Raw genomic sequence first — 16,210 nt, 5'->3', positions numbered from 1 at the left:
TAATCGGGTAGGACTGGGGTAGAATAAAATGAAACTATCTGGCTATTTCACACAGACTGCTGTGTGAAATTAATAAATTAGTGCATGTCTGTGCAAAGAATGCCACGTAGCAGTTAGCACTCTTGTCTTTCATGCTTTTAGTTATGATTTATTGAATTCAGCTTTGGTTTTGACAGAGCTCTCCGTGCCGATGAGACACGCAGCTTGACTAAGTGTCTAGATGTTGCCCTGCTGTGAAGCCCTGAAGAAGGGTTTGTGAAGGGTCTTTTCATCAAGGACATTCCTCTGTACCTCCGCAGTGTTGATTTGGTACTTATTTTATTAAAACTCTTTTTTTTTTTTTTTTTTTGGTATGTTTCCTCTGAAGATGATTGACCTGGGGCTGTTACTTCACCCTGGCTCCTACTTCCGTGACCTGTGGAATATCCTGGACTTCATTGTGGTCAGTGGGGCCTTGGTGGCATTTGCCTTCTCGTAAGTACATTTTCCTTAACATCCCAATTTCTAGGAAATAAGTTGTAAAGGATACAGGACCCTGGCACAGAGCTAGTTGAAGTGTAGTGTTTGTGGCTCCATTTCTCAGTGAAATGTTCAGTTTCTGCCCTTAATTGTCATGTAGCTGGTAGGAAGAAAAAAAGAAATCCCTATATATCTGTTGTAGGATCTCTTGAAAATTCTCTCAGCTTTAGGGTAAGTTCATTCACTGGTCATTGAAACACTGAACCAAGATTTTTGTGACTCTTTGGCCAACTTCTTTTTGAGGACACATTATAACAGTTTGTGGCAGTCCTGTCTCTTCAGGCAATTGTTTTAAAAATTGTTCACAGAATCATAGAATCTTTAAAGTTGGAAAAGACCTCTGAGATCAAGTCCAACCGTCAACCCAACGCCACCATGTCCACTAAACCATGTCCCGTAGTGCTACATCTACACGTTCTTTGAACACTTCCAAGGATGGTGACTCTACCACTACCCGCAGCCTGTTCCTGTGCCTGGTCACTCTTTCAGTAAAGAAATTTTTCCTAATATCCAGTCTAAATCTCCCCTGATGGAGCTTGAGGCCATTTCCTCTCGTCCTATCCCAAGTCACTTGGGAGAGGAGACCAACACCCACCTCCCTGCACCCTCCTTTCAGGCTCATGTAGAGAGCAATGAGGTCTCCCCTCAGCATCCTGCTCTCCAGACTGAACAACCCCAGTTCCCTCAGCTACTCCTCATCAGACTGGTGCTCCAGACTCCTCACCAGCTTTGCTGCCCTTCTCCGGATACGCTCCAGCAACTCAACGTCCTTCTTGTACTGAGGGGCCCAAAACTGCACCCAGTATTTGAGGTGCGGCCTCACCAGTGCTAGTACAGGGGCACAATCACTTCCCTTGTCCTGCTGGCCACGCTGTTCCTGAATAGCCCTTTTTTTCATAGTTCTTACTATGAAAAAATAGTTAAGAAAATCAGTTGATAACTCAGTGAACTCTTTACAATACATTATTTCTAGAGTCATGGATATTTCTGATTTGTATACCTCTGGTAGTTCTCTCTCCTCATCTTCTCTCGTTTCGGGTACTTGCATTTCCACTAAGGCTAATTGCTCCCTCCCTCAGTCACAAGGCTCTATTTATGACATTAAATAATGTTCCATGTGCTTCTCTAATGTCATGGAGGATTTTAAGCAACAGACACAGAGGAATTGCTTTTTAAAAATAAAGATTAGCTTTTAGTCTGAGTGCTTTTCTCAGAAGAGACCAGAGGAAGAGCAATGCAGGTTCTTCTGAACTTGGGGAGCTCAGAGTTGGATGATGGAAAGAAATTTTCCATGTGTAGTTCTGGGTTACAGAATAATTGTATTGTGAATGTTTTTCTGAGAAATTCTAGATGATGACCTGGAAGCAGGCCACATGACTTGGCCAGTTTAATCTTCTGCTAAATTATCCTTGAGTAATTACAGTGAACATTTAGCAGCCCATGTCCAAACTCCACTGACCTCTTTGTTGACATGATGATTAGAGAAGGTAAAGAAATCAGCAATGTTTTACTTGCTAATGAGAAAAATCATTCACCTTTGTCAAGGAACTGTGGAAGCACATCTCTTATATTTGAGCCTGACAGTAACTTTTAGGCAGAGAGCCATAGCCATGGCTCCTCTGATGTGCCCTGCTGATGAAAAATACTGCCGTGTCCCTTGCAGGATAAAAAAAATTACTTGGACGTTTCTGGTAAGGTTGGCCTGGAATATTTCTCAGGAGTTTTTTTTGTTTTCTGAGGTGTCAAAATTCCTTGCACATTAGGGCTGCGAGATGTCTATTTTAGATCTTCTATTCTTCATAGACATTTTTTGTCCAGCATTTGCTAGGCTAATTTGACAGAAGGAGATGAGATTGATGTTGTTGGTATGATTTTTGAGTCAGTAGAGGAGTGACACTTGGGAATATTGGGGTCTGGGCTTTCTGTGCCCAAATCTACACCAAAGAATTGTTTAGATCATGGAGCAAGTCACATCCAATATAAGTTTTTGAAAGGGACGCTGTCTTCCCCTCTGTAAAGACTTTGTCATTATTCGTTGGAAATGTGTTTCTCAGTGGAGCTGAGTGCTCTGTTGTAATCAAAATTGTCTCGAGGTGGAATTGTTGGGCTGGGCTGGTGAATGTTTTGCTTTCCTAAAATTTGACATCCAAAACCAGGCTGCTTTTTAAGCTGGACAAGACATGCATGTGACTTAGTTGCCCTGCACATCAGATATATTAGCGTAATATCTTTCAGAACTGGGTGTGGTCAGACTGAGTTAAGCAAAAACTTACTAAAAAAAGAAAAAGTTTACTAAGTTAACAGAGCTCCTCTGAATTGAAGAGAGGTCTAAAAGCAGAGTAATATTAGTCACAAGTATTAGTTTGCAAAACAGTGTTACTCAAGTCTGTGGTTCACTGAGAATTTCCCTTTTCCATTAAGAATTCAAACTTTTAAGGCAGACTGGGAGAAGGGGTGTTTTGTCAGCCCTTCAGAGCAACTCTATGCTGTGAGAACAAACATATGGGTTTGCCTTTAAAACATCTTCTCTTTGAACAAGATTTTCTTTTGGACAGGTTATGAATTAAAATGAATCATTTTTAATCCTCCTGAGTATTTTTGTGCTCAGGTTTTCTATTGCTCGCGTTGGGCTGTGAATATCTAACAGCACCTCATCAGCCTCTAAATAAATTACTTGTACATCCCCTGACTGTGCTTCATAATAGCGTGCCCCAAGCTGCTTCTATTTCACACGCTTCTTGAGTAAGTATCGAGCAGGGATTTACAGAAAGCGAATGCATAAAGCCTGCCTGTTTACTGTCTCCCAGATTAACGTGAGTCAAGCCTATTTCTGAGACTTGGAAAAATTTGAATTTCTGCAGTGATTTTTATTATGACTACAATTTTTGCTACATGTCCGCGCTTCAGCTGGCAGTGAATGTAGACATTCAGTTTGGAGAATCCTTGTGGTGTCTCTGGTCTAATCTGACAGCAGGAAATCCAGTCATTTGTAGGAGAGCATTGAATCGTAGAACGGTTGGAGTTGGAAGAGATCTTAAAGATCACCTGGTGACTTGATCTTTCTTTATGATAGTCCACTTACGAACACACGCCAGTCTCAGACTGTGCAGATGAAAGTTGGGTAGATAGTCATGTCCTCAGCTCGACTGCATTGTTTGGTTAAACCAACCGGCTGCACTGAGCCGGATGAATTTTGATAATCCTGAAAAAGAGCTTTTGGAGAATAAGCTGGATAATCTTCGTTGTTCTGCTGGTGGGCTTTTTCTTGCGAATGCTGCAGTCCTGTCACTCATCATCAGTGTCACTGTAAAGATGTATTTAACATGGCCCTTATCGCTTTCTGTTCACCAGAATACACAATCGCCACTCTGGGTGGGGTTTAATTCGTGCGTGTTCTTCACCTCGTTGGTGTCCAGTGAAGGTGATGTGAACGAACTTCTTGCTGAATAGACATGTCACTGGAAACCTAGGAAAAACAGAACTCCCAGAAAGGCTTCCATCTGGAATATTGCAGCAGTCTGTGTTTGTTCAGCCGTACGAGATGGTATCAGTCATTGCGGCGTGGTACATAAAATCCATCTCAGCCTCTCAGATGAGCTATCAGTCTACCTTCTGCCTGTAGCTCTTTAGAAGCTATTCTGTGCTTGACTGTCATTCAAAAAAAAAGAAAAAAAAATTAAAGCAAAGCCTCCAGTGAGATGTTAGAAATATTAATAATACTGATGATGATAATGTCTTCCATTTAGCAATGTATTTCAAAGGGAAGTTGCTTTTTTTTTCCTAGAGATAAGCCATGCCACAAACATACAGATGCGTTTTAGTCTTTAGGGAAATAGAAGTAGAGGAGCTTAAAGCCAGCTAGTAAATTTGTCATCAAAATTTACAAACCCCAGGTGTTAAATCTATGCATTCAATAGAAATAGCTGAAGAATAGCAGCAGAGACTGTGTTTTTACATTTTTCAACAATAGAAAGGTGGCTGAGATGCACAGAATTTCACACTCCTTGAAAAAGCAAATAGCATTTGCTAAACAATCGAAGTTATTACCTCCCAAAGCGTCAGGAGGATGATAATGTGTTTGCCCTCTCTGCTTGCCGGTCGCAGGGCCTATGCGCTGCAGGGGGATGTGTGGGTATAGGCTGTATAGCCAACCTGTTGCTTCCTTGCCTGTTTATTTTTATATTTATTTTTAGGAATACTGAGTTGGTGGGTGTGGGACATGGGATGGGATTATCGCCGGCACATTTCTGTATGTGCATGGGGAGCACTGTATAGCCTTACGTTTCTGTTTGTCATTGACTCTGCTCTTTCTTTGTCTTCCTCTTGCTGGAATCTCTCTCTAGGAGTTTCATGGGGTAATACGTTATTCCTGTCTCTTGCTGCACTGTTCTGCCTGTCCGACCTGTGTACACACACTTGCCACCGTGGAAACGAACCATGTTACACCCATCGCATCGACTCCTCTGTCCCTTTATTGCTCATTACTCAGTGAATTGTATTTTCCCTTGACAGTCCTCATTCATCCCAATTTTCTTTAAGCAGAGGATAGAAGCAGTCTAGAAAGCCAAGTAGATCAGAGAGTCAGGAACGACGATAAGCAGATGTATTTGTACCAAAAAGCTTTGAAGGGATGACTTAGTGACTACATCATTAAAGTGTGAGTTGCAATTCATTAAAATCTTAATAACTAGGTTTAAAGAAGCAGTTTTATTCTCATTCAGAGGATTGTACCTCTGAAGTGCATTAGCGGTGCTGGAAGCTTCAGGACCAACTTTGCGCAGTCTGTACAATGCGACCCAGCCCGGGTTCAGGCCATCAGGCTCCGGCATTGGCGAAAAGTCTTTGGCGTGAACACAGATGGTGGAGAGCTCTTTGAGAGGTCGGCAAGGCAGCTGGAAAGAAGGAGGCAGCAGAAGCTGCGTTAACCATCTGCGAGGTGGTAGTTGTTTTGTCATCAGAGCAGTGTGGCTTTACTTTGGGGATGGAGTGGGCAGCAGAGCTGCACCGTCTCACACCATGGCTCTGAGCGGGGCAGGAGCTCAGGTGGGCTCCTCTGTGGCAGATAACCCAGAGATGCAATGGAAAGGATGCAAAGAAAGGTCTTTGATGTGGTCCAGGAAATTGTTTCCTTCTTCTGTCTAGGAAACGGGATTGTTTAGACCCTGGGAGAGGGTAGCGTTGCACTTGGGCAGGGTTGTGTGACCTCATTCATTCTTCGGTGGAGGAATTCACAATTGCAGAAGGCAGTGCCTCCAGCCTGCGCTGAATATTTGATGACATGACTGAGGCCCCTGTTACACCAAATCAGAGCTGCTGGCAAGAGCGACAGAAACAAGAGGCTTCCATTTTAAAGTACTATTAATTTTTAAAAGGATCTTTTATTTATTAAAGGGAAAAAGGGCCCTGCAAAGCTCTTTTAAAATATTTTTATTGTTTTGAATAAATGAGCAGCAAACTGCCCCAGAAAAACCAGAACTGGCCTAATGCACCCAGAATTGACCTAATGCAATTTTTTTTTTCTTGTAGTCTTTTAATTATTTTTTTTTTAAGTCACTGGGCTTCTGTTTGCTGTCTTTATCCTGCTTGCTCTTCTGTAGCTGTTTTGAATTTTGTAGCTGTTTTTCTGCCGTCACCTCAGATCTTGTCCTTCCATAGCAATTTATTTTTGTTGTGAGAAATATTCTGGTCAAATGTGTGCTCATACAAGCCTTTTGACTGACTCCTAGCTCCATCTGGACCTTTTAGTTTGTGGGACATCTGGCTTTGTATTAGAGTGGTGCAAAAAAACCCAATATTGGCAGAGGGGGCTCTTAAAAAACGCCAACAACAAGCCTCAAGGTTTTATTTGAGAGGCTGAAATAGTTGCAGAAGATCCATTTAATTAAAATGCAATTTGCATCGCTCTAGTTCAGAGTACCAGTCCACTGAAGAAGCTTTCTCCTATAGCAGGAGCCTTACTCTGACAAGGAATAAATATGATTTTTCAGGATTCTCTATATGACTTAGATCATAAATCCCATTAACATTTAATCAGCTCATGCTGATGGGGAAAAAAAAATCAGCTTTTCTTAGTGTTCTTCATTCAAGCAGAAGGAATTTTGTAGGACTGGAGCTGCCTGCCCTTCACCTCCGAGCTCTCAGTGCAGTCACCTGCACGCCTTCCTGTGTGAGGGAAAACCAGCTGCTTCTCTCATAGACCCAGGAGGAAGGATTTACTCTGCCCCACCTATTCATTAGTCCCCAGCAGGTCTGTTTGACCTTCCTAGAAATATTAAGTCCACAGAGGTAGTCCACAGCCCTGTGAGACCTGAGCTAGCTCCTTCAAGACTGAGAAGCATCTCAGTTCTTGTCTCGAACGTCCCTTCCAGGAGGCCCCACTGGTATGGTTGTTATTTAGCACAAATTCATGGCAGCGTAGTGAATAGGTGTTGAGGTCTGCTGGAATCAGGAGCACTGGAAGGCGCCATGCAGACACATCCATGGTTCTGCTTGAACCCGAGAGAGGAATGTTGAGGATTATTAGTTCTGTTGCTACCTGCCCCTGGCTGTGCTGCTAAGCTGGGCTGCGTGTGTTAATCTGCAAACCAGAAACACGGTCACAAATGATGGAGAATGGAATATAGTTCTGGGTCAAGGCATCCCACCTCTTTTTTCTTCTACTGCCCCAATTCCGTGTCCCCTAACCCTCTCACCTTCACTCCTCTCACCTCTACTTTCTTCAGCTTCTACCTCTTCCCCCTCTCTGCCCTGCCGTCCTCATCTAGTTAAACCCCAAGTGGCTGGGCAACATGGATTAATCCGAGCTTTTTGCTTGGTCTTCCAGAGGGTAGAGGGCGGAGGGAGCAGCAGGGGCAGACAAGGTGACTGGCATGTGCTGGGTGACCATCAGCCACGGGGACAGGCTGGCTGGCCAAGCCGGGTGGTATCTCCTGCCCACAACCTATTTCCCCTTCCACTTCCCTTCTGTTGCCGACTGTCCTCCTCAAGAGGCTGAACAAATTGTGTGCGGCCAGGGCATTGCTAAGGATCAGACAAAGCTGCCTGGGGCACAGGAGAGCTCCAGTTTGGCTTGGCTGGAGGCTGTGGTGGCAAGGAGATGGCTGCAGTGGCCATTGCAGGATCATTGCTTGCTAGGAGTTGATGAGTCGAAAGTGAGTCTGCAAAGCCAAGCATGGGACATCTTCAGTTGTGCTAAAACCTAAAAAGAAAGCTAGTAAGCTGGTGGTGTCTGCTTCATCCAGAGCAGACTAAGGACTCTGAAATGAGTATTGACAATTATCTCTTTTAAATGTGTAATAGTTATTCTGTAGCATTAAATCAGTCTCGTAACTTCATGAGTATTGGCTCAAACACCTGGATTTACAGCTGTGCCAGCAGCAAGGATCCATCAGTGGCTGATTAAAATGGCCCTAAAGCAACCCTGAATGATGAGACAGGGAGAGGATGGGCAAATCTCCATCCTGTTCCCCCTTTCCTCCATTTCTGTTAAATCATGTGCAAAGGCAACATTTGTTCAATGTCTAAGTCCTTGGGATATAACCCACGGCCCTCCAAAAATTGTTTGTGTCTCACTGCTTATTGCATTTCAGGTCAACTGTAGTCACCGGTAATTGGAGAATGAGACCGGAGATGAGACAGGAATGCGTGTTTCTAGGTTGCAGATTCCAGTCTAGTGTCAGTATTGAGTTATTAGTCCTTTAGAAATGGATAGATTGCAAGAAGTCACCTTCCAGGGCAGAGCAAGCTCGGTCAGCCATGGACCAGATGGTTTCCTCCCCTCTTGGTGCCTGCCCCGTAGCGGGGAGGGGTGGGGGGGAAGATTTGCAGTCTGCTACCTGCACGTACATTCGGAGGGTCTCTCAGGTTACTTGTGTTTCTGTTGCTTTCCTGTCAGAGAAAAGTTGAGCAAACTGGAAGAGCGTAGATGAGACACATCAGCATATACTCCACATGTTGTTCATTCCCACCTGTGTTACTTCCGTACAGTCTCAGACCCACACCTGTAGTCATGAATTAAACACTGTTAACGACTTCATCCCATTTTTCACTTCATACAAAATGAAGGAGAATGTCATTGTTTTGCTGTCTGGCTGGAAGAAGATGTAACTGTGTCTTGGCGGGGGGGGAAAGAATTTTTTTTTTATTTATTTTAGAAGTGCACGAGAAAAGGAACTCTGTCCTTCCTCTAAAAAGCCTCTTAATGGTAACAAGAGGAACAGTCTCATGTCTTGCACAGTTTTAACAAAAACTAAACCCGAAATGCGACTGACAGCACCTGCATGCGTAAGGGGGAAGTTGCCCTAGCACTGTTCCAGGCATGTAATATACCCTCATATTACATGTTCCTGCATGGGTTTTGTGGCATGTCTTCCAAGAGAGACCCAAGGATGAGGGAGGGTACAGGCATGGAGAGCAGAAGAGTAGCTCTGGTCCCCAGGAGATCCCTGTCCCTCTCTGTGAAGTCTCAATTCCCTCTGGTCGCTGCCTGCTTCTCTAGAGACAACGTCCTTGCCAGGGAAGTGCAAGAAGCATGCAGAGGAACATCCTCCCGTCTCAGCCAGGTGCCTGGGAGGGAGGAGAGCCAAGTGTGGCTTCCTGCCCAGGCCTGGGGAGAACACGCATCTTTCCTGGTGGCTGCAGCCGAGATGTGCTCCTGCCCCGGCTTTGAGTGTTGCCTGGGCAGGAAGGTCACCAGTTCCTGGGTGATACTTGGTGAACAGCTTGGGAGCGAGTGAAGGCTGGAGAGCACGAGCGGCTGAACAATGCAAGGGCCATGCTCTGCCCACAGCCTTCCTCCTGTGCAGTGGTTAACACATCTCATGTGGGTGTTCATCTGCAGTCCTCACTAGTACTGGCCACATCCGTGGTGAGGATGACACCCAAAACCTGTGAAAAAAACCCAAAACCACACACACAAAACCCCCCTCCACAACCAAAAACCCACTGGCTATCTATAGATCTTCCAGTAGTGACCTGAGGACCAAACTCTTCCCTCTGTTGTTCTTGTGCCTCTTATCCCTTGCAGAGGAACCAAAGGCAAGGACATCAACACCATCAAGTCACTGCGAGTTCTGCGGGTCCTAAGGCCACTGAAGACCATTAAACGGCTGCCAAAGCTAAAGGTTAGAGAATAACCACAAAGTGTTCCTCCTCTGCAGGTTTGCAACCAATCTGAGTGGAAGCTGATGGACTAAACTTAATCCAAGTTATTTCTGTTCTTTTTATTTTGTTGCAATTAATCCCTTTGCCAGATTTATAGAAATAGCCGTGCAGATGTTTAGCAAATGTAAACCACTTGTTTCTTTTGCAAACATTGTGTGCAATATTATGAATTATTGTGACTCTGCATTAAAATTAAACTTCTAAAAAAAGAAAAGGAAAAAATGCAAATAAATTAAATTACAGTTCCGAAGTGTGATGGTCTTAGAAATGATACAGGAGAAAATAGGTCTGGGAGCATTTGACTTTCCCTAGAGAACTTAATAGGAATATTGCAGGATTTTCCGCAGTCTGTCTAAGGAGAAATGTCGTTGCTGCGTAAGGACTTCTAATCTGTTTGGCTTTAATTAAGGAATATGTAGCGCAGGGTTTTATCGCAGTACCCTTTCATTTCTAGAATACTAAGTTGCAAAGCAAACGTAGTGGCCTGTGGTCACTGACTCAACACCATTTCAAGGATGCTTTGAGATACAGAGAATGGAAGGAGTTACCAAATGTAATAATTTGTGGGTTTTGGAAAGTTTTGAATACCTATTGTAGAGCATCTTCACGTGGCACCATTGCTTGCAGGCTCTTTTCTGTGAGATGGGGAAAAAGCGATGGGTGCTTTTGTCAACGGTAAAACCATGCCTGACGATTCCTGTTCCCGCATAGTGGCACGTAAAAACAGGCGTAGCTGTTATATAGATTTGCTTTTGTCCTTATCCAAAATTCATGCATAAATAATTTTGATTTTATGCATTTTTATGCATACTCAATTTACCTCTAAAGATAAGGAAGAGTAATGTTGAACAATGTAGAAAATGGTCTTTATTTGTTTAGAAATTTGAAATGCATGGCTCTTGGGTCATAAAACAGTCAACAGTAGCTCCGTCCTTCAGCAGGATGCTGAACGCTTGCTTTTTATTGAACGTCTTCCTTATTTTCAAGCCGTTTTACAGAGTAATTTTACCACGTCTAAAGAAGTATTCAGAAATCTTTCTGTGAAGCAGAAGTCATATTCACATGGTTTGTCTTCGAAATTATTTCATTTTTTTTTTTCCTCGATGTGGTCTTGTATGCGACAATCAGCAAGATTAATGGGATGATTAGAGATATTTCCAGTGTTTTAATTCAGGATTTCTGAGTTGCATCAGGAGTGTAATTTTGTGAATTATGCACTTCCATTCAGAGAAACAGGAACAGTATTGTGCAAACCCCACGCTTGGGCAGTAAGGCTGCTCAGTTTCTGTTATTATGACAAACTTCCCAGACTAAAATTAAACTGCAAATTCCTCGTAACAATGAATCGGTGACTAATAACCAAATAATAAATGTATTTGAGAAGTTCTTTGCAGGGAGTTCAGAAGGGACATATGCTGATTAGATTAGTCACACTTAATTTTGATAGACAGTTTGTTAGAAAAAAATATTATTCAAAACATTCGGTTGTTTGGTACCTGGCCTACTCTCCTTATGATTCAAACACTTCAAATAACGGTCAATGAGTAAACACGTTCAATGAGCTTTTCCCTGTCCACTGGGAATAAATTAAATACAAGTACATTTTCAATTTTTAATTGGCCATGGAAATATTTACTTAGGACTAATATTTACCTCGACGAGCTGCAACTGTCTTTATAAATTTTACAGGCAGCACCAGAAAATTCAGTGGCACAGACAAACTTGCTGAGAAACAGAAGGTGTAGGAAGCTGGCATTGTTCCTCACAGCCAGAGCATGGCTGCTGGTCAAACTCTTGGTCCAACACTTGGTGTGCAAGTCTATGAAACCATTGTTGGGTGGTTGGTTGGGTAATTACTCCCAGGTGTAGTTAGATGTTGGATGCCAAGATGTTAGATGCGTTTTTGGTTTCTTCCAACCCCTTCACCTTGTTCTTCTCTGTCCCCAGGCTGTCTTTGACTGCGTGGTGAATTCCCTGAAGAACGTCCTCAATATCCTCATAGTTTACATGCTCTTCATGTTCATTTTCGCTGTCATTGCTGTGCAGCTCTTCAAAGGCAGATTCTTCTACTGCACCGATGAGTCAAAAGAGTTGGAGAAGGACTGCAGGTATGGCTGGGGGGGAAGCCCGACCTTCCTCTAGCAGGTCCCCAACTGTCCCTAAGCCACAGCAGTCGGGTATCTGCTGAGCTTGACAATTGTCCTGTAAGTAAGAGCACGATGCTTCAGCACAATTACCCAGCAGGTAAATTTTCCCTTTTTCTGTTTTAATAGCTGCATCGTTCCTTGCTCTGATCTAGCAAATGCTTACCCAAATGCTTAATGACACAGGGGAACAGACTTCTTTCCTGGGGAGGGCTAGGTGTGATTTTAAGGTAAAGCTTTTTAAAGGGAGGCATGACTCCTCTTTCTACCTGCTACCTTGATTCTTAGGGCTCCTATGAATTAGAAAAACATAATGAATAAATAATCAGAAGTGAGTCACTGGGAAGTTAAAGAGCTCCTAATTAGCTAGAAAAGGGGGCAATATTTGAATATCTTAAAAGTCCTGTTGTGCTTTGTCCTTTGCAGCAGACTTTCTAGGTGCTTTACTCACCACAACATGCGTGCATCTTGCATTTTTTATCTTGGTACCCAAACCACATCGTCAGCACTGGCCAGGTCTGCCCATGTTGCCCCTCTCTGGCCACCTTGCCAGTGCAGGGCACGTCCCTGGAGGGACCGCGTACACACAGTGGCTGTGGAGGCTGTCCCTGCAGTTCTTCCTTGCAATAAAGCAGATATATTACAGAAAGAAATGTGAAATTACAGGAAAGTGTAAATTGAAGGGGAGCTCTCCAGATGCCAGGTGCCTTGCCCCCTCAAAGCAGGAGTTAGAAGTCAGATCCATCTCTGAAGTAGGAGCCAGGGACTTTTCCCTGTCAAGCAGCCCAGTTTTCTGAGGGGTCAGACAATTCTGGGGCCAGCATGCTGTTCATTGCTGGCTTTGCCTAAGGAATGAATGTCCTGATTACAATTTCTGTCATTTCTAGACCTCAGGCCCAGTTCCTGTGGCTTGAAACAGCTCCAGAAATGGCCTTTACTTCTGTGACAAACCTAAGGGCTGCCTCTTTATTCATCTTTAATCCATAGCACAGTCAGACTCTGGTGCTGGGGCTTTTCATGCTTCTCAGTGAGTCATCTGAAATGGCTGGTTTGATTTAATTCTCTCATTTGCTCTGATTCTCTGTTTTTCCTAGGGGTCAGTACCTCGATTATGAAAAAAATGAGGTGGAGGCGCAGCCCAGGGAATGGAAAAAATACGAGTTCCACTACGACAATGTGCTGTGGGCTCTGCTCACACTCTTCACGGTCTCCACAGGTGAAGGGTGGCCAACGTGAGTACACGGGACTGGCAGGGTCAGTGATTGCCCAGGTAATGGCAGCTTTCCCCAGCTCTGAGGGACACGTAAACAGCAGGTGACCTGTGAAATCAGAACAGTCTTTTATCAGCTAAGCTTTTACTTTCCCTTGTGTGATTATTGGGTGAATCAGCAGGCAGGGCTCTGCATTTTCCTTGACGTTCCTCTGAGCTTGCACAGGGATGCTTTGACAGTTTTCTGTACTTAATAGTCTGCTTGCTCCAGTCTTTTGGACTTGCCTGCCTTTCTCAGATGTAAAACTGATAATGGGAATGTAAGGAAATGAGGGGAAAAAGTATTGTGACCTATGCTGAAAGTATACTGGGCATGACATTCCCAAAATCATATTTACTGTTCAGCATATGACTTTATTTTGGCACACTTTTTTTTTCTGCTGGGACATGTGGACTACAATTCACAGTCAGGGTTTCTCCATGACAGGCCTTCCCTGTCCTCCACGTTCAGCTATTTCATTAAAAAAAAGAGTAAAACATACAGCATCAGTCTCCCTATTTCAGTCCCTCACTGTCTTCCCCTACTCAGAGGCCATCAATACCTTTCTTTTCCCACCCGTACTTCATCCCTGATGACCAGAGAAGAGAAGTCAGATCTGTATTCTTTCCCCGTGCCCAGGGGGGATAAGTGGATCTGTATGCAGCAGATCTCCATCATTCTGCAGAATGGTGAAAACAGAAAGGGTTTCCCTAAAAATATCCTCAAGGAAAACTTCTTCCCATAAAGATGGGAGTGAGTTTGACTTGAGCATATGTGGAAAACCTTCCACCTGAGTGAAGGCCGGTGAGCGACTATCAGGGTGTCGTTGGTGCTTCACACCGGTTTCATTGACATTTCTTCTCTCTTTGCGCTTGATTGCAGTGTGCTGAAGCACTCGGTGGATGCTACCTACGAGGAACAGGGTCCCAGCCCTGGCTACCGAATGGAAATGTCTATATTTTACGTGGTGTATTTTGTTGTCTTCCCTTTTTTCTTTGTGAACATCTTTGTGGCGTTAATCATCATCACCTTCCAAGAGCAAGGCGATAAAGTGATGTCAGAGTGCAGCCTCGAGAAAAATGAGGTACCCGCATCTTCCAAATCCGGAGTTAGCACCTGGGGGCTCAGGGCACCTCGATACCAATGGAAGCCCACTCCTTGTCCCTCCCGTGCCCTGGGGGGCTTTAGAGCAGTCATTACCTGAGAGTGTGTGGGGTAGAGACCAAACAAATTACAGATTGTTTCAGCTTTTGTATAAAAACAAGATCAGGGAGAGTCCCCAAATGCTGCATGCTAGTAAGCACTGTCATGGGTCCCTGTGGATCACACCTCCTTTTCCAAGTGAAGATAGACTTTCATGTTAGCTCAAGCTTGTAGGTGTGAAAGCAGACAAATCTTTGGCCTTTTAGAGGCCAGGCATCAGAAATCAAACTGAGCTGCAGTTGCTGCAGCTCCCCAAAGGAACGCTGCTCTCACCGGGCTGGTTTTGTGCCTGGCTGAGGCGATGTCCTCCTGACAGCAGCCAAAAGTAGATGTCTTGGGAAGAGCACAAGACCAGAGCAAGCACATGTATGAGTCTTGTCTTTACTGCCCTAGCAAATACCATCGTTTTCAGCTCAGGAGCCTCCTGAGTTAGATATGATTTTTCTTGAGTTAGCGGTATCTGTGTGTTTTTCTTCCATGGATGTACCCAGTTTCCTCCTGAATCCATACAGATTTTTTAGCATCCACAACATCCTTCCCCTGGGGTCCCAAAGCCTCAATGACCTGTTGTGCAAAGAACCATCTCTTTTCATTTATTTTGAAACGGGAACTTGATTTTTGATGAAAAGAGATTACTTCTTAATCAATTATTAGGTAGTGCATTGTTTGTCTGTGCAAACAAAAAGTCCAAAATAAAGCAGAATATTTAGAGATGCTTTACCCACATTATTTTTCAACTGAGCAGAAAATATTTCTGCAGTAACTTAAGAGTTTGACTTCTTGTCTAAATCTAAGATGAGAAAATGCTCCAGAATCAAAATTTCTTGTGGGTAGAAACCAATTTTAATGTAGTTTTATACTCATAACAGTGTGAACAGAAATAGCTGGTGGAGTCTTTGAGAGTTCACCCACTCATATTTGTTGGATAATTTACGGGTTGAGTTCAGTTCACATTTTGTGAAATGTTACTAGCTGGACAAGTTTTGTTGTGTATGAGAACATACCTGAGCTTCACAATACTTTTTTTTTTAAAAAAAAAAACAATAAAACCACAGATAACATCTTCACCCATCCTTCAATGTTGAGAATTACCTATCTGGAGGAAATGGCAGAGTGCTTTCTGAAGTGAACGTTTGGGTTTAAAAACTCCCTTCCCTAAGTGGGAGCGGATCAGGACCTACCAGGAGCTGGGCTGTGAGGGCAGGCTGTCTCCTAGGATTTCAGGGGGCCATAAGAGTGTTGTGGGGTTTAATGTTTCAGTAGTGTCCAAAAGTGATCACCCTTTGGGGATCTTGTGCTGCTATTTAGTCAGTACTCTTATCGTGTGTGAGAAACACTTAGAAATACCATCCTCCACTAAATGATCCACTGGTTTTCCCAGCAATATCCTGACTGGTAAGAGGCTGCCAGCCCTTCTTTGTATTCTTTTCATCCCATTTTTGTTTTGTAGAGGGCCTGCATAGACTTCGCCATAAGTGCCAAGCCGCTGACCCGCTACATGCCTCAGAACAAGCAATCTTTTCAGTACAAGATGTGGAAATTCGTGGTGTCCCCTCCCTTTGAGTATTTTATCATGGTCATGATTGCACTCAATACCATTGTCCTAATGATGAAGGTTAGTGGGCTGTTACTGAATCTTTGCAATTTTGGGCCAGCGAACGTGGTGTTTGGCTTGGAGAGGCTGTGCACTCTTGACCTGAGAGCTGGGAGGGGGGGATTGGCAGGAGCAACCACCACTTCTCATTTGCCTGATGGTGTTTTTAGATGCCTTGTGGTTTTCCTTTGGTCTCTGAAGGGCAGTGGTATAGTTGTGATGAGATACTGCAAATGGGATTCCCCAGCACCATGCTGGTTTGGCTCGTAGCCCCTTCAGCATGTGGCCAGTGGGATGGGAACTGGGCTCTGCTGGTTCTGAGCTCCCGCCTCGACCTG

The 16,210-nt window shown here is 43.9% G+C and overlaps 1 protein-coding gene across 1 annotated transcript in view; it reads left to right on the top strand.

Moving 5' to 3' along the window:
• LOC104482992 (voltage-dependent N-type calcium channel subunit alpha-1B) overlaps positions 1–16,210 on the top strand; it is a 286,868-nt gene that overhangs the window by 220,837 nt on the left and 49,821 nt on the right. Inside the window, exons 25-30 of the mRNA XM_086763488.1 lie at positions 368–474; positions 9,545–9,641; positions 11,629–11,789; positions 12,920–13,057; positions 13,958–14,159; positions 15,729–15,893. Coding sequence (XP_086619614.1) covers positions 368–474; positions 9,545–9,641; positions 11,629–11,789; positions 12,920–13,057; positions 13,958–14,159; positions 15,729–15,893 — 870 coding nt within the window. The remainder of the gene's footprint in view (positions 1–367; positions 475–9,544; positions 9,642–11,628; positions 11,790–12,919; positions 13,058–13,957; positions 14,160–15,728; positions 15,894–16,210) is intronic.

The sequence above is a fragment of the Chlamydotis macqueenii genome, chromosome 20 (genome assembly GCF_036417535.1).
Source record: "Chlamydotis macqueenii isolate bChlMac1 chromosome 20, bChlMac1.mat, whole genome shotgun sequence".
Classification (NCBI taxonomy): Eukaryota; Metazoa; Chordata; class Aves; order Otidiformes; family Otididae; genus Chlamydotis; species Chlamydotis macqueenii.
This window is presented reverse-complemented; position numbering and strand designations above follow the sequence as displayed.